At 41.1% G+C, this 23,593-nt stretch overlaps 1 protein-coding gene across 1 annotated transcript; it reads left to right on the top strand.

Annotated features, from left to right (window-relative positions):
• Nucleotides 1–10,391: 10,391 nt before the first annotated feature.
• GJA1 (gap junction protein alpha 1) lies at nt 10,392–23,199 on the top strand. Its single transcript, XM_004587210.4, has 2 exons — nt 10,392–10,604; nt 20,288–23,199. The coding sequence occupies exon 2, from the start codon at nt 20,304–20,306 to the stop codon at nt 21,450–21,452; it is 1,149 nt and encodes a 382-aa protein (XP_004587267.1). The 5' UTR covers nt 10,392–10,604; nt 20,288–20,303; the 3' UTR covers nt 21,453–23,199.
• The last annotated feature ends 394 nt before the right edge of the window (nt 23,200–23,593 follow it).

The following is a 23,593-nucleotide window of genomic DNA, read 5'->3' as shown; positions in this document are numbered from 1 at the left end:
CCCCACCCTAACAGGAAACCCACATAAGCATGCATTCCTCTATATAACTATCTAAACAATATTAAAAAGAAAATGGAAAACGTAAAAAATATTAAGACCAAATGAAACAAAACTGAAGAGAAATCAGCTACCGGGATTGTGTTCACATGAATCTGTAAGAGAGTAAATTATAGCACATCACTATACTAATGAAATATGTGAAAACTCTTCCCTTTATATTAACGAGAATTTTAAAAGCCTAAAAAATAAGGTCCTAGCACCATGGCCTGGTGGCTAAATCCTCGCCTTGCACGTGTCAAGATTTCATATGGACACTGGTTTGTGTCCCTGATGCTTCATTCCCCATCCAGCTCCCTGTTTGTGCCTGGGAAGGTAGCAGAGGATGGCCCAAAGCCTTGGAACCCTGCACCCATGTGTGAAAATCGGAAGAAGCTCCTGTCTCCTGACGTCTGATTGGCTCAAGTCCAGCTGTTGGAACCACTTCGGAGAGTAAACCAATGGACAGAAGATTTTTCTCTCTGTTCTTCTCTCTGTAAATCTGACTTTCCAATAAAAATAAATAAATCTTTTTTTTAAAAAAGAAAATATATTGAACACAAGTAAATCTGAACTTTATATGATACTAGATTGAATTAATTTGTGAAATATTACTATTGAACCAAAGTTATAATGGAAACACTGGACATATCCAATCCATTTATATAATACATACATGACTTCCTAATATGGTAACTTTTTAGTGTAAAATTGATCATTGATTCCTACCTGTTATTCAGTTTTCCCAATTCTGTTATCTCCTTCCAAAACCTGGTTTTTCCTTCAGCTTGATAGCCTTAAGGATCAGGATCCTACGACACAGCATTTTAGACGAGCATTCACAATGCAAACATCCATTCCGCATCAGAGTGCCAGTGTGAGTCCTGCTTATTTTGCTTCCAATTCAACTTCCTACCAACCTGCTAGGGCAGGCAGCAGCAAAATCATGAACCGTGTGCTTAGGCCCCTGCCACCCATGTGGGAATGCTAGACTGCCAAAGTTAGCCTGGCCCAGACCTGTTTGTTGCAGTTATCTGGGGAGTGAACTAGTAAATGAAAGATATCTCATTTCTTTGTGTGTATTGCCTGTCTCTAGCATTTTATTTTCTGAAGAAATAAGTAAATGTTAAAAGAAATCCAGGAGAAAATACACCTTTTCCCAGTGTACTGAATTGAACAGTATAGGTTCCTACTACAATGTTTATAATTAACTGTAAAACACTCTTGCCAAGAAACAGTGCTATCCGTGTGTATGTTGGTTAGTTTAAGCTACATGTGGGGTGGCTGAAAACTTTAATCAGAAGCTCAAGATCTCATGTTGTAATCGTAAACTCATCAGAAAGGCAATCTCAGGGAAGGCTACAGATGTTCCAGATGAATCTCTGAATCACTCAGACATTTTTTTCAATTAGCAGCCTGAATGTCAGACACGAATTTTCACCAGTGGATTTAGCAGTTTGTTAACTATCAAAATGAAGCTAGAAATTAACTCTCCTTGGTTAAATTAGCAGTATATCCCATCTGTAAAATGGCTGTGATTTAAAGACATCAAGAAGGTTTCAGAAACCAAAGCCTTTGCTGTAAAATGGCTCCCTGTTCAGCCACTGTCTTAAAGTGATTAGAACTTAGGCGGGCAGCTGGCTCAGGATCACAGGTTTGGAAGCCACACTTGCCCCACCTATGTAAGCTGTGTTGCCCACCTTTCAGTCAAATGATGCCTTTCCAGTGAACACCTGTCATTACCAGTTACTTGAGGGGAGTGGTATCATGTGGCCATGCCCCTTGCTAGCCTCTAAAAGCGCATAAGAAGTGCTTGCTCTCTTCTCATCATATGGACAGACTTGGAGGACAGAGGGAAGGCAGCAAACTCTTTGGCACTTTCCCTTTCTAGCCCACCATCTCTGAGCATCACTCATGTGTGTCTGTGTTCCTCACCTTCTGAATAAGCCTTGTCACTTTCTTAAGCTGTGCGTAAGCAGTGCCTGGGCTTAAAATGCTATTTAATTTTGAGGTAGGAAGCTAGAAAATAAATAGGTCCTAAAAATAGATTAGGTCCTAATCTAGACTGCAACAAGAAGACATCAGATATATGAGGAGGTTTAGCATAACCTAATGTCATTTTTTTTTCATAAAAAGAACCTTCCATGCAGTGGCAGTTTCATCACCTGAAAATTACAAATGCTATATTTCCACAGAAAATAAAAAACAATTTGTGTGAAATGCTTAGCATTTGCCTGCTAACACCTATTAAGTATTTTGACTGTTAATTTTCTGCATCAACTTGAAAGGCTATGTACTGCCCAGATGAAACATTTCTGGGTGGACCTGAGTGTTCCTGCGTGAGATTAACCTGGGAATCTGCAGACTCAGTAGATTGTCCTCCCTAGTGTGGGTAGGCAACATCTAATCTGTGAGGGCCTGATTGCTGCCTGCCTGCTGAGCTGAGATAGCTCATTTCCTCCTCTCTGGGACAGGCACTGCAATTTACACCACGGGTAATGATACCACTGGCTTTCCTGTGTCTCTGGTTACAGAAGCTGATTGTGGGGCTTCCCTGCTTCCATAACTGTATCAGGCAATTTATGAATCCTACTGTTTCTGTGTAAAACCCTAACACAATATCCAAATCAAGATAAGATTTAGTCAAAGGTTTAGTTTGTTATAAACTGATGTTAATGTCATGTTGCATGGTGGGTAGCCTCCATACAATGCAGTCTTGTGGTGGCCACAAAATATTGTTTAGGGGAAATGGTGCAAAGAAGGAAGCAACCTCAGTTCTTGTGTGATATGAAAGAGGAATTTCCACGTGGACAAACCAGTGAGCCAAGTAAGACTTATTAAAGTCAGAAACTTTCTGCCATAGCAGTCAAGAATGGGGCTTCTAAGAGAGGAAGACCCAAGAAAATGGTAGACGTGGTGTCTTTTAACCACAGTTTAAGGAACAACAGAGGTCATGGACAAAACCCTTCAGGAGGCCAGAATTGTAATCTAGTCTAGCAACATAAACCAAAAAAAAAAAAAAAAAAAAAAAAAAAAAAAATCAGAAGGATGAGATTCTATTGTATCTTTCTATTCTTATGATTAGCTAACAACTCAGAAGGGTAGGATCACTGCCTCCTTACTGTTCCCATGATAAGACTAGAAGCTCAGGAGTGGGAATGATATTTTGTCTTTCTAGAGGCAGCTTCTGGGCAGAAACAAGCGTCTTAAATACTGTTGAAGGTACTATTCCTTTCCTCAATCCAACTGGGGCGTGACTCTACCTATTAGCCCGTCTGTCATGGTATATGCTCAAGAAAGAACGTACAAGTGGGCACAACTAAATTGCCTCAAACCATTTTACAAATTCTATTTTATTTACATTCTCTGTTTACTTCTGATATTCTCATCAGAGTTTATATCCCAATACTTCTAAAATTAGTTCTTTAATTGAAAAGCAGAGTGACAAAGAGAGCTCTTTCAGCCACTGACTCATTCCCCAAATGGCTGCAACAGCTCAGTCTAGGTCATGCTGAGACCAGAAGCCAGGAATTTCCTCCAGGTCAAACATAAAAGGAGCAGGGTCCAAGCTGCTCTGCTACCTTCCCAGACACATTAGCAGGAAGCTGGATTGGAAGCTGAGCTCAATCCCCAGTGGCCACAATGGCCAAAGCTGAATTGATCCAAAGCCAGGGGAGCCAGGAGCTTCTTCCAGGGCTCCCAAGTGGGTGCAGGGTCCCTAGGCTTTGGGCTGTCCTCTACTGTCTCTCCAGGACACAAGCAGGGAGCTGAATGGGAAGTAGAGCAGCCAGGACACAAAGCGGCACCCACATGCGATTCCAGTGTGCACAAAGTGAAGATTTAGTCAATAAGCCACAGCACTGGGCCAGATGAAAACTTTCTGTTAACATTTTTTTTCCCAAAAACTGTATTTACATTTACTTTTGATTCTTAATGATTCCAGATGCAGAACTCCAATAGGGAAAAATAATCCACCATCCATGGAAGACCAGTGCAGTGGCTTTACTGTAACAAAGTTTCAGAAGTCCTCAAACTAGGCCTCACAGGCTGTGAAGTCCAGCCTTCACCGAAGGTCAACCATGAGTCTAGAAAATAAGTCACCAGAACCTTCCAAACATATAAAGCTTGCTTAATAGTTTTGAAACTTACTTATATATTAGTAACTGTGTGCCACTCGTTTTTAGTGGCTAGAATTTCAATTTTTTATCATTTATGGGCAAGTGGCCTTGAGACAGCAAGGCAGAAAGAGCAGTTGAGCCATTTGGCAATAAAAATTCCTAATATCTCAAGATCTCTAAGACATGCGTTTAGTCCCTCTTACTCTGAAGGCTAACAGATTCCCTGCCTAGAGTAGAATCATACCAGTTTAGGGGGCCTTGGCTGACCTAGACTGACCTACATTCACTGTACACACATTGAAATACTTCAGCATATTAAATGACACATCTGTCAACTTCCATTATAGGAAACATAGGACTATACAAGCAGGGAAAAGGGGTGATAGCTAGATTATGGGCTATGGTTACCTACGTCTCAGCAAAATCATACACATTCCTATCCCGCATCAGAATGTACCACCATAGGGGTGGTGTGGAGGGTTAAGCTCTCATTTGTAGCGCCAGCAGCTCATATGGGTCCTGGTCTGAATCCCAGCTGTTCCACTTCTGATCCAGCTCCTTACTAATGTGCCCGAGAAAACAGCAGAAGGTGACCAAGTGTTTGGACCCCCTGAAACCCATGTAAGAAACACAGGTGAAGCTTCTGGTTCCTGGCCCTGCCTTAGCTTTTGTAATCAACTGGGGAATAAATCAGTGGATGGAAGCTCTCGCTCTCTCGCTCTCTCTATTTCTCTCTTTCTAGAACTCTAACTTTAACAAAATAAGTTAAGGGAAAAAATAGTACCCCATTATAAGAAGTTACCACCACTTTCATCAGGGACACTCTCTTTGGAGGAAGGCCCCATATTATGCAACCTGTCATTGGGTTCTCAATAAAACCCTTGCTCCTCCTTATTCACTATTCTCTGCCTTGTCCTTGAATGCCTTCTCGAAACAAAGTCAACAAGGTCCTGGGTACCAGGCAGCACTTGCTGTCTGAGACCAGGCTGACATATTTTCCATATATATAGTACTTAGAGTTAAATGAGTATGTCGCATGATTTCTTAATCATTTTATTGTGTCGTGATGTGCTAGGTGACAACGCTACTAGATTTGGTGACGCACATAAAGGATGTATCCAAACTGTCCATAGGTACCTCTTCCTGGACACCAAAGCAGACTTAGACATACAACAGAAAGGCATTTTAACGACTTTGGTAAGTGGTGCTATAACCAAGCATTGTAAATATTTCATTTGGGAATTTTTATCTCAGCTGACTTTTGAAGCAATGCTAAGTCCTTTGCTGAACCTTTTTTTTTTTCTTTTTGACTTCTGCACAGGAAGTATGTAAATAGTATTGTTTATATGTTTGTTATTTGAACAAACTGGATTTGCTAATGCTCTAGATCTGAAAGACACTAAAATTCGCACACAAAGAATTTCTATTTATAAAATATTCTCTATATTTTCCAAATTTCTGCAGCATCTAGTATAATGCCAATATAAATTGATGATGAGTTGGCATCATGAGAAGAGAGCTGCTTCACCAGGTGACTTTAAAATAAATAATGTTCATTTTATGGTCCCAAAAAGATTTTAAAAAAAAAGCTATTAGAGCATTTCCTCATGAATTAGATAATCCTCAACAAACAACCAAAAACTTATTTAGATGGTTCAGAGACCATGTTGTCTCTGTATAAAACTGATACTTGTGTAGCACAAAGTTTCAGACTCTTAGCTCCCAGTTTAGCTTCTTGACAATTTTTTTTAAATAGGCATACTATTAATGTTAGAAATTGTGCCTTTATGGAAACAAAGAAAAAAAAAGTTTCTTTTTAAAACACATTTACTTTTTCTACTGTAGTTTTGTTGTTTAGTTTTGCTTTTGGGGAATTCTTTTTAAAACAACTCAAAACCTAAAATTGAACATACTTCAAACCTGATATTATTTTTGCCTTCGTTGCATAACTTTAAAAATTCTAACATCTAACATAATCCCTGAAACATAAATGTTTACTAAATGAATGATTGTAGGCATTCGCAAGTGATCATAAAAAATTGAACAAGCTTTACTTAAAATGTGAAATTAAGAGGATTCCGTTGCTTCTTCCACTGTCGATTTTCCCTCTGCACAGAAGGTGGCGCCAAAGACGTACTCATCCAATGCCTAGGATTCCTTAACCGTCAACAAGAAAGCAAAGCAAAACAAAACAATCTTCCCTTTACAGTTGCTTGTGTGTGTGTAGCTTCCAGTAGGATGCACCTGGAGATAAATATGAACTGCTAGGAATTGAAATTTTACCCAAGTGTAGTCAAACTTCGATCCCTAATCCTTTTTCAGGAAGATAGATGCTGTGAAACAAATTTTCAAGGAAGTAAAAACTCTGGAGTTACCAAGCAAATTGTCACACTTCAGAAATTATCTGTTGAACAAAGCTTCTAGCTCAAGCTGGTAATAAGGGAAATGGGGTTGTGATGGAAATGGGGAAATGGAATTGACCAGTCACCTTAAGGTCTCATTATCTGGTAGTTTTTACCATCTGGGATGTAGTATTTCTAAACTTGCATACCATTGAGCTGCAAATTGACTTTCTCCTTCCTGTTGTTCAATCAACATTGGTTCAAATGGAAATTGCTGCTCAGAAAGGATTGTTCTGATGCAAATGAAAGTAAATCTGAAGGATAACACCTTTACAGCTCAGTAGAAAGTTGACTAGACCCTCTAAGTCTTTGTCCTTTTATCATTCTACAGATGCCTTTTCAACTCCTTTCTCTTACTCTCCTCTCACTGTTTAAATCTCACCTGCTCTGAGAAATTACCTTCAAATTCTCAAATTCTTTTTCTCAAAACTCCTTCTTTGTGATCATTTGCTCCTATTTTAAAGGAATGATTTCTGCAAAGCTAATGATTCCCCCAGTTTCCTTGCCAATAAACTCACTTGTAGCCATTTCAAATATTCCTCGCTTTCCAGTGACCTCACCTCCGCTTCATTCTTGTTCTTTGTCTGCGGTACACTAAGCACCTATACTGTCTTTTTTGCATACTGTCTGCTTCCCACACCCCAGTAATCTCATATGTATGGGTACTTTTAAGTTTACCTCGATGAGACTACTCAGCGATCTTTAGAGCACTTTTAACCCGAATTCCACAATACATGTTTGATCGTGTCAGTCAGAGCTCTACCTAGATATGTCAATTCTTCACACTAAAATATTCCAAACTGACATGACTGTATCTCTTTCAGCACATTAGGCCATCCCCAGCTTCCTTTTTGGTGTTAGTAATATTTTCCCAATCAAACTCCAAAACTGTTTCCACAGCCTCCTCTCCTGTCCCCTCATTGAATCTGTCAGCACCTATGACATTCTCACCTCCACTCCTTTCCTACTGATACTGTGCTAGATTGTTTCAACAGCTCAGTCCTCTTCGATAGTAATCCTCATTTACTGGCCTCTAATCTATACTCACCAATCACTTTCCCGAATGTATGTTACTCGCCAGAATCTGTGTGAGACGGCCTTAAACGTTCTTAAGATTATTCCATTTATTTCTTCAATTTCCAGAAATTCGTACTTTGAAGCCAAGGTAAAAATAAAAACTACAGATGGTTCTCATATTAGTAAATGCTTCTTACTATTTTGGAAATAATATAATCTCTATTGTGCCAGTAATCTGTGCTTCTCAAAGTGCAGGGGCATGGATCAAGTTGGTTCTAAGGCCTGGTGGGTGCATGGTGGAACTGAAGGAATCCCTTAGAGAACAGGAACTCTAAATGAGTATCCCTCTTTCTCCAAAGAGTAGTGTTGCCTGACTCATAAATAAGCCTGATTCCATTTCTTATACAGGAATAAGCCTAGGTATTCAGAGCAGATACGGTTCTGGAAAGCCAATGTTTGTATTCATGAAATATCACTGGCGTTTAGAGACTATGGAAAAAATCATGTTTTTGAAAATCTGCCCCTTGTTTTGCAAAACATTCCAATGAAGACAAGTTTCTAAGGATCAGATAAATGGGATTTTAAAAAAAAACACTTTATCATTTGTCAACATAGAACTCGTCAGCGCGGCCCGGGTTGAGGTTGTAGCAGAAGCGGCTCTTGTTCTTTTCGAGAGTCTTCTCTGTGTCCAGGAGAGAACACTGAGCTGCCAGTGCTCCAGCAAGAGCCCACTCAGCAGGCCCAGCTCCCCTGCACACGCTTTAGCGCGTTTTTCCAGTGGAGCAGCAGAGAGCGTAGTGTCTTTCATCAATGCTTTTTGATAAAGTCATCTTGAGATCTTTTTATCAGTCAGCATGGGAAAATTAGTTTAGAACCAGAAGATATAGACCTTCACATGTTATTTAACCCATAATCCATGCTACAGAGTAATCACTTTGGTTCTGAAGGGTTTAAAAGGTGTCCTTGAATAATTTAATCAGTATAAAGAAACTTCTCATTTCTAAACGCCATCTAGGTAAGAGATTGTTAAAAATGGTAGCTGAATATTAAGATAGCAATATCTATAGGCCTATCAAATGCATTAAGAATAAACAGAAGTTTCTTTGCTTTAAAATTCTTTACAAAATATTCAGTAGCAAATTTTTTTTCACATAATTCCAAATTAGCAACATAGGCATATTTTAAAATAAAATGGATGCCACAGTAATCGTTCTTACAAAAATTGTCTTACCAAAATAAAGCAAACTGTTTCAAAAGCTAAATGTAGATTAGGTTTCTAAAAGGAAGAAAAAACATTTTCCTACAATGAAAAATCATATTTTCATGAATTTGTTCTGTATCACATGAAATAATTTTCACTTAAGACAAAGCGATAGACTCGTTTGAAGGAGAGGATAATATAGACAAAAGGAAAACGATACCTGAAGGATGTGAGTCTGAGAACTCAAAAGTCAAGTTATGATTTTTGCTTCTTTAGCATGCAACCAATGAGGGGTAGATGCATGTCTCGAACCAAAGATACTTTACCAGTCATTTGAGCAATAGTATATTTAGGGAAAGGTATTTACCAGGAAATGTTTGCCATCCTACTTTTTTTTTCTGGTATTTGTATTGCTGAGAAAAAGAGTTGGGTATATTAAAGCTGGATGAGTTTGCGTTGTTTCCAGAGAATAATGGCCAAGATATTTCCCTGCCCAAAGTTTGCAGCATCACTGAAGCCCATTTATAGGATTACCCTGCCATACAGCCCTCTGCTAGGGCATTTGGGTGGCCATCAAAGGAGCTGCCCACTCGAAGAATAGAGCCGCATGATTCAGGCCATCATAAAACCTAAGGAGAGTCCCGCAGCGTGAGCCTGTGGAAGCGGCTTAGAAGCCTCTGTAGGCTACAAACCCAGTCCTTCTGTTATCCTGCCGACAACTGCAGGGGGTTGAGAACGGAGACGACGGTAAGAAGGATTGTAGTTTGGGGAATCCACTATAGCCAACTCCATTAACTGTAGTTTGTGTTTGATTCTGGAAGAAAACAAAACAAAACAAACATAAAAGCTACCTGAGAATTCCCTACAGATTCGGATTTTATTGTGTTGGCATGAAAAGACTAAGACAATGGAAACTTTCGATTCCTTGGAGTTCAGATCTCAAGATTTCACAGCCACACATTCAACAGGTGGCATGAGCTCACATATGAGTATATATGAGCATATTCTTGCTGCTCCCTGAAAGAAACAAAGCAGTCGAAGGACGGGAAGACTGGCTGGAGATGAATGGAACACCATTTAGATTTTTTTTTTTTTTTTTTTGAGATGTCTCCCTCACATTCCCACATTGCCTTTGTTAATTGTCCACACTCAAATTAAAAGGAAGGGAATTAGATCATCAGCCAGGCCACTCACACCCACCCCTAACTTCACACACCTTAGCCATTATAAAACAAGCTGGCACCGGTCGCATTCTTTATCACTCCTTAGTGTCATACATATATGTATATACATATATATTTTTTTCATTTTAGAAACTCTTGTAATATTTAAAAACATATGTTTTCAAGATCCCAGGTCTTTTGGAAAAACAAGCCCTAAAAAGCAGCATTTTTTTTTTAATCTGTAAGGAGTAATTCCAATGTACCTAACGTTGCTTTGTCTTTTGTTGTCAGCAAAGTTAACTGCAACTTTTATCTCGACCTCGCTAGGTCTTCTTTGCCTCCTCCCTCCCCCTACATTCGCCAGCCCCTTTCCCACCTCCTCCTCGCCTTTCCTTCTTCCCTCCCCTTGCTTCTAGCCCCTCCCCTAGTTGAGTCAGTGGCTTGAAACTTTTAAAAGCTCTGTGCTGCAAGTTAGAAAAAAGCTTTTACGAGGTATCAGCACTTTTCTTTCATTAGGGGGAAGGCGTGAGGAAAGTACCAAACAGCAGCAGACTTTTAAACTTTAAATAGACAGGTCTGAGTGCCTGAACTCGCCTTTTCATTTTACTTCATCCTCCAAGGAGTTCAATCACTTGGCGTGCCTACTTCACTTCTGTTAGGAGAACGAGTAAGTTGAGAAAAAAAAAAAAACTTTATTTGCTAGTTTCTTTTTCTACTAATAGAACTTTACTCTAAACTTTTCAGATGCGTCAACTGTAACTTTGATGTATGGTGTTTTTAAAGGGACTTGAAGTTGAAAGTGTTTCTGCTGTTTTAAGCTCAAACTTTACTATACCGGACTTATATTTTGACTGTTAGAAAAAGTTTCTATTAATAATGCAACAGGTAAATGGTTCAAGCCTTGCGTATTAGAATGAAGAATTTATAGCTTGTTGACCATTTGGTTCTTTTTAGAGTGTAATTTTGTTTAATCTTCTGCAATCAGTAATAGATTAGGTGTCCTGTTACTTGGGGGTTGGGTTGGGATTTGACTGACTAGATTAAAAAAAAAATCAAAGTGCAGATTCGCTTTGTTTGAGTCCTCTGGTATGCATCTCTAGGTGCCCCTTCCTATGGTGGTAACCTTGAATGATGTTCCACAGTCTCACAAAGCAAACATCTTTTGTAATATCTGCTTTGTTAAGACGTTGTGGTGACTGCACTTCCACGTGGTTCTTTCCTAGAATTCTCCCCATTAAACAACAAGATACAAAATCCAGAGTATTCATAGGAAGACTTAAGGATCAACTGATAGTAGTTTGTGTTAGTAACCGCTGTGGAACGATGTGGGACCCTCGGGAGAGCCAACTTTTTGCTCGACCATGCTTGCAGCTCCGGAGATGAGCAGCTTCAATGGGTGGAGGAGGGCGAACGCTCCGGCTAGTCGGCCGGAGTGTTCTCACCGGGGCTGGAGGAGGAAAAGGGCGAAGGAGCGCCTTGAGGAGGGCGAAGGAGTATCCGCACCCCAACCCTTCGGCATCTAAGACCTCAGCGTTCTGGGACAATGGTGTATGTGGGTTGTGGCCGCCAGGTTGTTAGCCACCAGGCAGAGATCCCGCTCATGGGTGTTTTGAAGGGTTCGGTTTTTATTTCTTAAAAGCGTCGTTTATTGGGAATATATTCAGTTAACCAGAAACCCATCCATGCCTTTTGCTATCCGATGAGCATTTTCCGCCCAGTCCGAATCCACAGACTGTGACCCCCCCACCCCCCAGTTCAAGTCTTTGCACCGGAGGACGCGGGAAAGCAAGTAAAAATGAAAGCTCTCCGAGGCCGGGGGCCAGCGCGAGGCGCCTGGGCCATCTGCGCGGCCGCGCCGCCCCTCCAGGCCCCTGCGCGCCCGAGCCGGGGGCTGCGGATGCTTCCCCGCCACCCCGAGCGCGGGGGCTGGGCACCGGGCTGCGCGCCAAACCGCCCCAGAGCCCGGGATCGCTTCAGAGTTGTCCGAGTGATTTCTCACCCTCCCTTTTCTTTCAAACCCTGGCGGGGAAACTTGAGCACCTTGGGAATTCACGTGCTGAAAGTGCACTTGTAACTCCCCGGACGTGGATGAAACGTGTTCCGAGGGCGGTGGGGCTGGGGGAGGAAGGTGAGCAAGCCCCTTCCTGGAGCCCGCCAGGAATCAGTGACCAGCCCCTGGGCCAGGAGGCGCGGGTTTCGGAAACGCCAGGCTGGGGTTCCGAGCAGCCTAGCCCGGGCTTTCAGTGACGCACGTTTGCCGGGCATCTCTGATAAGGTTTATCTCGGGGGGCCCTCCTTGACCCGCCTCTTTGATCCCCGTCCCGGAGGGCTGCCACTCTTCCTCCCTAAGTGTGTCCCACAACCGTGCTGGGAAGCGAGAGCCCTCACGTGTTGTCCTCACACACACGGCTTATTTGGCGGAGATTTCCTCTGCTGCTGAACCAAGATAATAACACTCTAGAACTCCCGTATGAAGGGTCTTGCAAAAGAAGACTCCTTTTTTTTACTTGTGCAAGAGGATTACTGAAAATAACAGAAGGCAGTAATGTAAAGAATCCGGTCCCAACAGTGAAATAAGCCGATTGCAGATTAAGCCTTTGGGGGTGACAAGACGAGTTCTTCTGGGTAGGCCTAGTGGAGAATAGTGCCAATCTCGGGAAGGAAGCTCTGCTGTGGTGGTGTGTTGAGTTCTGAGTCGCTTGAAAAGTGGCACGGTGAGTGGGTGCAAACGTGGAGCGCCCACCTGCCCCTTCCTGGGGCAGTGATGGGACGTTGCCACTTCTTGACTGTGGAAGCATATCCCACATTTTTCTAAAACCTTCTGCGTTTTCTCACCCCAGCTGCTCCTGCCACTCGGTTTCTCACCCTAGGCTGTTAAAGTCCTACAGTGTTGACCTTTCACGGGAAACAGGTTCCACAGAGGGCAACAGTTCAGATCTGGGGGATGTCTTAGTTACTTAGACGTTTGTAAATTGCAGCAGCGGGCAGGGTGGGGACCCCTGTCTCGCTGCTTGATGTCGCTTCTTTAATATTATCCAGAGGTATAGCTGGCGCCTTTACATAGCCCCAGGGAAGATAGGAAAGTCACCAGTGATTAATACCTTCTGCCCCACCTTTCCTGTTGTTCTGACTTCCCCTCAAGATTCTCAGTTGTCTGAATAGATATGTCAAAATCTTATCTACAAAGTTCAGCTTTGTAGAGAGAGAGTTAGGTATCTAGTATTTACCATTAATGTCACTATTCAGTAGAGGTAGTTAAAGCTAAGAAGAGAAATCCCCAGACCTTTTCTCCTCCAAGGGAGGTCAGAATTCTTGGGATAACTGCCTGAATTATCCACTTTGCTTTAACTATTTGAATTCACCATTCAGCTGTGTGTGTGTACAGACTTGTTGCCAAAATTCAAACCACGGTTTGTTTTCCTAGTGTCGGTGGCTTTAGAAAAATCTCATAAATTTGACATCCTAATTTTCTTATTTCCCTAGCTTTCTAAAATTTTTTGAAAAAAGTAATGTGTGCTTATGTTTGTGATTGGTGTTTTGTTAAAGATACCAAAAACAAAATGATAAATGTGTTGTCTAAAAGCTTTTCAAGAGTAATTGCTGTACGCTCTGGAGCTCTCACAAAGAGCTTGACAAGTGTGAGCTACCTCATTCTTTCCTTACTGAAAAAAATAGACTGTTCCGAACACACTTGGGCCCTAAGGATGTGTACCCATGATTGCAAAATAGCAGGGCTGGTGAATATAAAAATAGCCAACTTGGAGGTGGGAGTGAGGGCAGAGGCGCAAGAAACACCAACCCTGGGTAGAAATATGTAAAATTATTTAGCTCACTAGTGAACATAGCTTTGGGCTGCAACTTCTGGCTTAGGGTTTTTCCTTCAGCATCCATAAATTGACCTTGAAATTTGTGTAGGCGAGGGAGTGCAGGGTAGCTGCTGAAGCAGAGAGGGAATCCTGGATTGGCATTCTTTTATTGGAGAGTGTCCTTGAGTCTTCAACTTGTAACTCATCTCTTTATTGTTTCCAGGTTGAGGCAAGGTGAGGCTTCTGCAGGAGTAGGGGAAGATCAAGGAAGAAAAAGCTTGTATTTGCTGTTCTGCTCTCCACTCTTCACCACCCCCGTTCCTGGGGTGAGGGTGGGGAGGAAGAAAAGTGTTAAGCAACTCAGTGGCCTATATGAGACACCTGTAGAAATGTCAGTGTTGTCATTCTGAACAGAATCTGAGCAATCAAAGAACAATGAGGCATAATTTAAAACAGATGTTTGCTGCATCAGGCGTATTGGCTGCAGCACATTGTTAGGCTAACTGTCCAGGGTCAGAATGTGAAACTGGGAGTATGCTCCATGGCACCTGGTTCAAATCGGTTCATTGCCCACAGACTCTTACAGAGTCTAGTTAATACCAGCTGCTGTCCACCTCCTTCAAAATCCTAACCACCTCTATTTGTCATTCTTGAAATAAAGACAATTTTAAGCAAGCCATTTCTTTCAGTACTGGTTTGAGTTACAGTAAAGTGTGGTGAAGTCAGGGTATCCCAGAACAGGAACGCACCACAGGTTTGGTGTTGTCATTATTTAATTTAGCCCGTAACATCCTAACATGAAGCTGAATGTTCATCCATTGCGCCTACTCTAGTTCTGCAAAAATCTAATGATTCTCATCTAAACAGTTCTATGAAGCGCTTTGTTGCAAAGCCTCTTCATTCAGTGCTCTTGCCTGTTCTAGACGATTCGAAGCAGATTTCAGCAATTGTCACTTGAAATATTGGCAAGACTTTTTGTTTTAACCAATAAGGTTTCTTTTTAAATATTCTCGAACGCTTAGAAGTTTGAGACAAATAAAATTAAAAGAATCCTAAAGAGATAGTAAAAACAAGTTGCGTTGTATAGACTCCATTTAATCTATGCAACATCTTCTAAGGGGTAAGAGTGATTGCCCCAGTGTAATTACTCACATAGCTCATTCCAGTCGAGAAAGGCAGAGTGTGATAAAGACAAATGTCGGGCAGAGCTAACGCTTTTTATTTTGTTTTTTACTATTATTATTATTTTCTAAGAAAGCAAAAACGGGGCAAAGGGGATAGGAAATGACACCACTGGGTAAAGGATGTTGCTGTTTCAAACCTGATGGAAATTGTCTGTTGAAATGAAACAAATGAGGAAGTAAGTTCTGTGGATAAAGGGAACTGATCAAAGCAGATTAGTGGATGTTGATTTTTGAGCAGAGTGACCAGTTGCAGGAAATCTGAAGAGAGGTAGTGGTGGCTGACCTATAGCCAGTTCATGGGTCTGGGTGTATTTTGAGGCTAGTACCTATAGTACTTTTTTGGTGAATTAATTGTACGTTGTGTTAATTGTGTGCATAGGAGTTCCACCAGAGAACATCATACTCTAGCACAGTAGTTCCTACTGAGCTCAAAGACGTTTCTTGCAAGGGGCAGGAGTTCTTAAATAAAACTGAGAGAAAACCGTAAGGAAGTCCCACACACATTTCCTTATGTGCTTTTAGATTTCTTGAATTTTTAAGCACCTATTTTTCTACTTGTTTATAGTTGCCTGCTGTGGAAAATCTTATTTTCTAATTCCAATGAAATTAATGGTATAGAGAGGCTTCCACTTTAGGGGACAGTATTTGTGAGGTTTTAGCCAAAGAGAGAGCCAACATAAGGTAAATTAGAAAATTTGTTTTTAAACTGTTTCATTTACATCCTGTGCTCTCAGGCAGTGCAGATGGGGTTGTGGGATATAGGGGTAGTCCTGAGGCCTTGGAAACCCTAGTGAGTACAGAGCCTGGGTACCAAGAGAGCCAAAGTTCCTCATGCTGAGTCACGGGCCTTCTGTAAACCTGGGCCCTTTCAGCTCTACTACCCTTTTTTCCTATTTCTGAATATTTTGAACAAGAAAGTACCCCGATTTTTAAAAAAAATTTATTTATTTTGATGGAAAGGCATATCTATAGAGGAGAGACAGAGAAAAAGATCTTCCATGTACTGGCTCACTCCCCAAGTAGCCACAAATGGCCAGAGCTGAGCCCATCTGAAGCCAGAGGCCACGCAGATGCAGGTTGCAAAGGTTTTGGGCCATCCTCAACTGCTTTCCCAGGCTATAAGCAGAGAGCTGGAAGGGAAGTGGAGCAGCTGAGACACAAAATGTCCATATGGGATCCCAGCATGTGTAGGGCAAGGATTATAGCCACTAGGCTGCTATGCTGGGCCCAACACCCCAAATTTAAAGAAAAACTTTGCCAGCTTGCCTTTTTTTTTTAAAAGATTGATTTATTTTTTATTGCAAAGTCAGATATACAGAGAGGAGGAGAGACAGAGAGGAAGATTTTCCATCTGATGATTCACTCCCCAAGTGATCACAACGGCCAGTGCTGAGCAGATCTGAAGCCAGGAGCCAGGAACTTATTCCAGGTCTCCCAAGTGGGTGCAGGGTCCCAAGGCTTTGGGCTGTGCTTTACTGCTTTCCCAGGCCACAGGCAGGGAGCTGGATGGGAAGCAGAGCTGCCGGGATTAGAACCGGTACCCATACGGGATCCCGGCGCATGCCAGGCAAGGACTTTAGCTGCTAGGCTACCTTGCTGGGGCCCAGCTTGCATTACTTTAAAATTACCTGTTAACATTGGTTTTAAAAAGTAAGCAAAAACTCATTTTTTAGATTTTTCTCTCAGAAATCAAATCTTCCAGACTGGTGATGGTCTGGAATGGAATTTTTAACAAGTACAGGCAATTTGATTGTGATAGCAATTCAGGAACTCAGTTTTAAAAAAAAAAAAAAAGGCAGAATCTCTGAAACAGGTTGCATTTGGTGCTCGAAGCTCTCCTAGTCTAGGGATCTGTACAGGGTAATGGAAAATGTGATCTAATGTGGTGCACAGAAGGCACAGAGCGGTCCAGCTGCTGTCAAGAATCTGGGCTTTGCGCAGGTATTTGGTGCAGCAGTAAAAAGGCTCCTTGGGACACCATAATCTATCACTTCCTGCTGATGTGCACCTGACAGGCAGCTGAGTAAGGCTCAACTATTCAGGTCCCTGCCACCCACACATAGAACTGATGTGGTTGGAGTCCTGGCTTCGGGTTTGGCCTGGGCCACCCCTGGCATTTGGAAGTGAGCCAGCAAATGGAAAATTCATTTCTTTCCCTCTTTGTCTTTCAAATAAAATGAGGGAAGGGGGAATTTAAACAATGAGTCTGCATAGACCATGATCCACATATATAAAACTCCAATCAGGAAAAAGGTAAAGACATGACTTAAATGACATGCTTAGCTATGTTGGTTTTTCTATATCTGTTTAATCTGAATATAAGTTTATGCCTCGGATTCTATAAATCTATTATGCCTTTTCCTTATAAAAGGATGTTAATTCTGCTACAAAAACTTGGGAAAATGAAAATAGTATACCAGGAATGGGAGCTAGAACAGCCAGCTGCTCGAATTTTGGTTCATGGAAGAGTGATTCAAGTCATTTGGTTGTCACAAGATGAGCCATCACAGTGAATACTGTTTGATGGTCCCTGATGGTGGTAATGACATGTTACAGGGTTATGAGGAGTCCAATTAGCTAATTTACATCTTATCTAGATGAAAGAGTATACCTCATTAATGCAAATTATAACTCTGGGTGCTTTAAAAAAGAGAGACAACTTTGCAATTAAGTTGCTGGTGTATTAAAGCAGAACTATGACCCAGAGAGTGGCCTGCTGACCCAACTCTCACTGCAGTATTGTGGAGTGTCTTTGTGAAATAACAATTTTTTGAAAGCAAATTTCATTTCCCATAGAATGTAAAGAGCTTCGTAACGAATTGTGACAACCATCTATGCAATCATGTTTTAGTGGTCACATTTATTTCTAACAAAACAGACTTATCCTGACCTTTCATTGCATGAATGTGATGAGATGTTTGCAAACGGATTATCGCTTTACACTTGACTGTCTTGGGTACATTTCTCTCCCAATAATTGGACTATCTGAGCAAAAGCAGATGATACTGGCAGAATATTGTAATTCTTTACAAACAGATTTAGGGCCAATTTACACATCATCACATAGAAACTGCCTATTGATGAAGCTCCAAAAATTCTGTTATGTTTGTTTGACCCTCATGGACTGTACTTTATTCCAAGTTTAGTGCTTTCATTTATATTCTCTTAATCAGATTCCATCATGACTGAATTGCTCTTCTCACTTCAGGCCTTTTCTTGGCTGCTGAACACTGTCGGTCTACAGCCTTTGTTCTGGTCTAGCTGCTCTTTTCATACTTCAGGTTTCCTTTTCTAACTTGTCACTTTAGAATCTAAAATGGTCCTCCTAAAAGCAGAAGGGAAGTTCTTTCTAATTGACACAGGGTAATTGTGGGAGACTGTCTTTGATGACCGGTGGGAGAGCATTATTTCTGGGTCCTTCCCATCTGCTTCCTCTCTTATTACATTCTTTGGCATCCGTTCTGGGTCAGCCATCTCTTTTCTTTGTTCCCTTCAGGAAATCCCAGGTCTAGTTTCCATTCCATTTTTTCATGGCCTCTGTCTATAGCCAGGAGATGCAGTGATTAGACAGAAATGTGATATTGCATGGGAAAAGATTTCCCCCTTCCTCCTGTCTTTCATTTAGTTCATGCATGGAGAATATGGCTCATAGATCATTATGGAATGAGGAGCTGCTACACAGGATACATCAAAAGTTTGTGGAGGGGTGGTAAGCATCTCACATTATGCATCAGAATGCCTTGGTTCAACACCCACTTCCAGCTGCTGACTGTAGCTTCCAATTAATGCAGCCCTTCGTAGTATCTGAATTGATTCCTGGCTTCAGGGCCCCATGGCATGAAAATAATAAACCTTTCAACTCTGTTTTTCAAGTACCCTCATGTATATGTGAAGGTTACCTACGTGTATTCTTGTCTCATTTTTGGCTACACTATAACGTCATGAGGGTTTTTGCTCGTTTTCTAATTACTGAAATTTTGTCTGCTTCATCAGTTTCTAAACCTTCCAGTTACTACTGTCTGCATATTTAGCCTATATTCTCTTCGTCTGTCACATCATGTCAGTTGTTTCTTCCTGACTTCCAGCCTTTGTTAAGATTGTGTGTATCAAACTGTGAAACATGAGTAGCTTTCACAGCTTTTCATATTAAAATCAAAGGAATGTACTAGAGAGCCTTGTACATGGGGATTGTACCAATATGTGAATAGTTCCTGTATCTTTAGAACATTCACTTCCCCCCCCACCTCAGGAAAATGAACAAGTGACAATTAGAGGCAGAAATTGAACTAGATAACCTTTTGAGATCCCTATCAGTTCTACAGACAGATTTTTTTTTTCATCCCTAATAAAAAGGAAGTTCTAGGCTTGAAATACTAGCCATTGAAAGAGAAATGAAGATAAATGTGTATACTGAGAGTCCAAAGCCCAATAAAATAATTTTTATTATTATTATTATTTTTTAAGTGTCAGACAGGGAAACCTCTTATGCCAGTTCACTTCTCAGATAGCTGTAACTGGCAAGGCTGGGCCTGTTTAGGACTAGAGGCAAGGAACTCAATCTAGGCCTTCCGTGTTACTGGCAGGAAGCAGAAATTGGAAGCCAGGGAAGAGAATCAAACCCAAGCGCTCAGAGGGAGACACGGATAGTTTCACCAGTCCAACACCCATGCTAGTCTGTCCTCACATCACACCCAAGGCACTTCACAGTATAAGCAATCCAAACAAAAAACTATTTTTTTCTAGAGAAAATATTGTGATTTCTAGGTAGTATTGAGATAAATTGAATGTTTTACATGAAATAATGATGTATACTTAATCTTCGTGGAAAGTAGGTTATATAAGTAATAGAGTATGCATAAGTACTCATAGTAAAGTTGAATAATAAAGTATCAGTTTTTTAAAAGATTGTGTGTATATGAGTTCATGGGTTTTCTTGTGCTCAGGGGTGTTCTTGCATGCCTATGTTTTGAGTAACACATCAGCATTGTGCCCAGGCTTGCATCCAGTCATGGGCCTACCAGGCCAGCAAGAACTGTCCTCATTTATCAAACAAATAAAATAAGCAGAGACACTTAGCACAGACAGCTTCTCAAGTCACGTGGCAAGGCAACAGTTGAGTAAGCCATCCATCTTCTCAGGTTGAGATTACAAATCACTCCGCTACATTGCTGCATCTGGGACTTGTTTTTCTAGGACAACATAAGAGCTCTTTATGAAGAGATAACAGGACAGGGGGATTTTCAAGGGGAAGAATGCTAGAAAAATATGAAATCCTTTGCAATATCATCAGGAAAATTCTGTATCTTGAACTATGGATTTGTGATCAGTGATCCTTTAGTTGTTTTTCTGTTTCTTTCTAGGTGGTGCTCAGGCAACATGGGTGATTGGAGTGCCTTAGGCAAACTCCTGGACAAAGTCCAAGCCTACTCCACTGCTGGAGGGAAGGTGTGGCTGTCGGTCCTTTTCATTTTCCGAATCCTGCTACTGGGAACAGCAGTTGAGTCAGCTTGGGGTGATGAGCAGTCTGCCTTCCGTTGTAACACTCAACAACCTGGTTGTGAAAATGTCTGCTATGACAAGTCCTTCCCAATCTCTCACGTGCGCTTCTGGGTCTTGCAGATCATATTTGTGTCAGTACCCACCCTTTTGTACCTAGCGCACGTATTCTATGTGATGAGAAAGGAAGAGAAGCTCAACAAGAAGGAGGAGGAACTGAAAGTTGCCCAAACTGACGGTGTCAACGTGGAGATGCACTTGAAGCAGATTGAGATAAAGAAGTTCAAGTACGGCATTGAAGAGCACGGCAAAGTGAAGATGCGAGGGGGCTTGCTGCGCACCTACATTATCAGCATTCTCTTCAAGTCTGTCTTCGAGGTGGCCTTCCTGCTGATCCAATGGTACATCTATGGATTCAGCCTGAGTGCTGTTTATACTTGCAAAAGAGATCCCTGCCCCCATCAGGTGGACTGCTTCCTCTCTCGCCCCACTGAAAAAACCATCTTTATTATCTTCATGCTGGTGGTGTCCTTGGTGTCTCTTGCGTTGAACATCATTGAGCTCTTCTATGTCTTCTTTAAGGGTGTGAAGGATCGTGTGAAGGGCAAAAGTGATCCTTACCACGCCACCACTGGCCCACTGAGCCCATCCAAAGACTGTGGGTCCCCCAAATACGCTTATTTCAACGGCTGCTCCTCACCAACTGCTCCTCTCTCACCCATGTCTCCTCCTGGGTACAAGCTGGTCACCGGCGACAGAAACAATTCTTCTTGCCGCAATTACAACAAGCAAGCAAGTGAGCAAAACTGGGCTAATTACAGCGCAGAACAAAACCGAATGGGGCAGGCAGGAAGTACCATCTCTAACTCACATGCGCAGCCTTTTGATTTCCCGGATGATAACCAGAATTCCAAAAAACTCGCGGCTGGACATGAACTGCAGCCTCTAGCCATTGTGGACCAGCGACCTTCAAGCAGAGCCAGCAGTCGCGCCAGTAGCAGACCTCGGCCGGACGACCTGGAGATCTAGATGCGGCTTAAGCAGCAAGATTCCACGCAATCTGTGGAGAAGAAAACAAACAGGTGCTGTAGAAAGTGCACCTTAGGTGTTAATTTTGCTCTAGTGGAGGTGGTACTCAACAGCCTTAGTCATGAGGCTTAGAAAACAAACATAAAGACAGTAGAATTCTTAGGTTCATTGGGGGTATCTGGGATAGGTGGGTGGAAGGGGAGGGAATGAATACCAATATGGGAGGTATATTTGGTATTTAATGTAGTGAATTCAAAGAACATAAAATAAGAGTTGCATTAGGTGATAATATAGATAAGGGCTTTTCTTCCCTTCCCATTCCCTCAAACCCTCAAGAATGATTCTGTATATGTGAAAGAGTGGGTGATTAACTGCCGCTAAATATTTTGCTTTCTTTTACCAAGAAACAGAAATAGCTTTTTAGCAAGGATTAAATACTTCCTGAACATCTTCCTTCTTCTGAGCAAGGAAAAGACAGGATTATCTTTACATCCCTGCTAAAACATTCCATTGTCAAAGTTTGCACTTTGAAGGTGAGCTTTCTAGGCCTGACCCTCCAGGTGTCTAAGGACTTTTGCTACTATATTTTTTTATTCTTGGTATCAGTCAAAAGTTCTGACAAGGCCCACAGAAAAAAAATTTTTTCATGCATTTGCATCACAGCCAGTTCTGTATGCATTAATTTTTACATCCGCTTTTATCACATCATTGCCATCACTTATTTTCATCATTCCTCTACTACTATTCACATTCATTTAATGGTTTTGTAAACATTCTACATCAATTGGGATGTCATTTTTTGAGCTAGAGTCAGGGAAGCAAGCCATGCTCAATATTTAACAATCACTTGTACATGTATGTGTGTGGAAGAGAATGTTTTTATTTGTCATGTATTGGTACAAGCAGATTCAGTATAAACTCACAAACACAGATTTGAAAATAATGTGCACACAGGGCTCCAATTTGAACTTTTCTCATGGATTTTGTGGTGTGGGCCAATATGGTGTTTACATTATGTGATTCCTGCTGTGCAAGTAGAGCACATTTTTTCCCCGTGAAGTGTCTCCCCCTACTCCCCTTACATCCTATGATGGATACTGATTTTGTTAATTATGATTTTTTTCTCTTTTTTTCCTCTATTTTAGAACATAGCAGTAATGCTATTACTGAAATGTAATCATCGATGCTTGAATGATAGAATTTTAGTACTGTAAACAGGCTTTAGTCATTAATGTGAGAGATATAGAAGAAATGCTTAGAATGAAATATTCAGTGTGCCTAAATCAATTTTGCAGTAATTGGTATTCTTGATTTTGTCCTACTTATTAGTACACATTAATTCAGAACTTGTATCCTACAATATAAGTTTGACAGTCTATGGAAGTGACCAGCAACTTTGATGTTTGCACTAAGATTTTCTTTGGAATGCAAGGGAGGTTGAAAGGTTTCAGTAGTACACATGTAACTAATTTATTTGAAGTGTATGCTGAAGATATGTGCCATTTTCTACAAATGACTTTCTCAAAGTCATCACAGATGATTGGTGAAAATGCCGAGAATCATAATTTTCTTCTTGGACATCAACTCCATAAAGAGTTTTGTACAATGAGAAATTGCTAATTTGTTTGACATTCCATGTTAAACTACTGTCATGTTCAGCTTCATTGCATGTAATGTAGTCCTGGTCCATCAGATCATGTGTTCTGAAGAGTGTCTTTTATTCAATAAAGTTTTAATTTAGTATAAAGATAGCCTGTCTATAAACTGTGTGGTTTTTTTAGAAGGTTAAAAAACACGTATTGTCGTGACTCCTTGAGATCATTAAAGACATTTCCACTGATTATGCAGAAGTGGACAAAAGATTCCCTTTTTAAATGAGATGAGAGTTTTAAAATAGGGCAGGATTGAGTGATCTAGATTATACATGAAGAAGTAAGTGTGAAAATAGTTTGCTGGAATTTTAAGACCATGGAACTCCTAGAAAGAAAAGTAGAAGTAAGAACAAAGTCTGAGTATAGTTATACTGAGTGGCAAACTAACCTTAGTTGTTTTAAGACATTGTGAAGATGCAAGAAATTGCAGATTAAAAAACTTTGGCACCCAAAGATACATCAACCATGCAAAGAAAAATCAGTTTTGAC

This window comes from Ochotona princeps, chromosome 1 (genome assembly GCF_030435755.1).
Source record: "Ochotona princeps isolate mOchPri1 chromosome 1, mOchPri1.hap1, whole genome shotgun sequence".
Taxonomy (NCBI): Eukaryota; Metazoa; Chordata; class Mammalia; order Lagomorpha; family Ochotonidae; genus Ochotona; species Ochotona princeps.
The sequence above is the reverse complement of the archived record's forward strand: the minus strand, read 5'-3'. Positions and strand labels throughout refer to the sequence as shown.

Coding starts and splice junctions, on each gene's coding strand:
- GJA1 (XM_004587210.4), top strand. CDS start 20,304: ATGGGTGATTGGAGTGCCTTAGGCAAACTCCTGGACAAAGTCCAAGCC.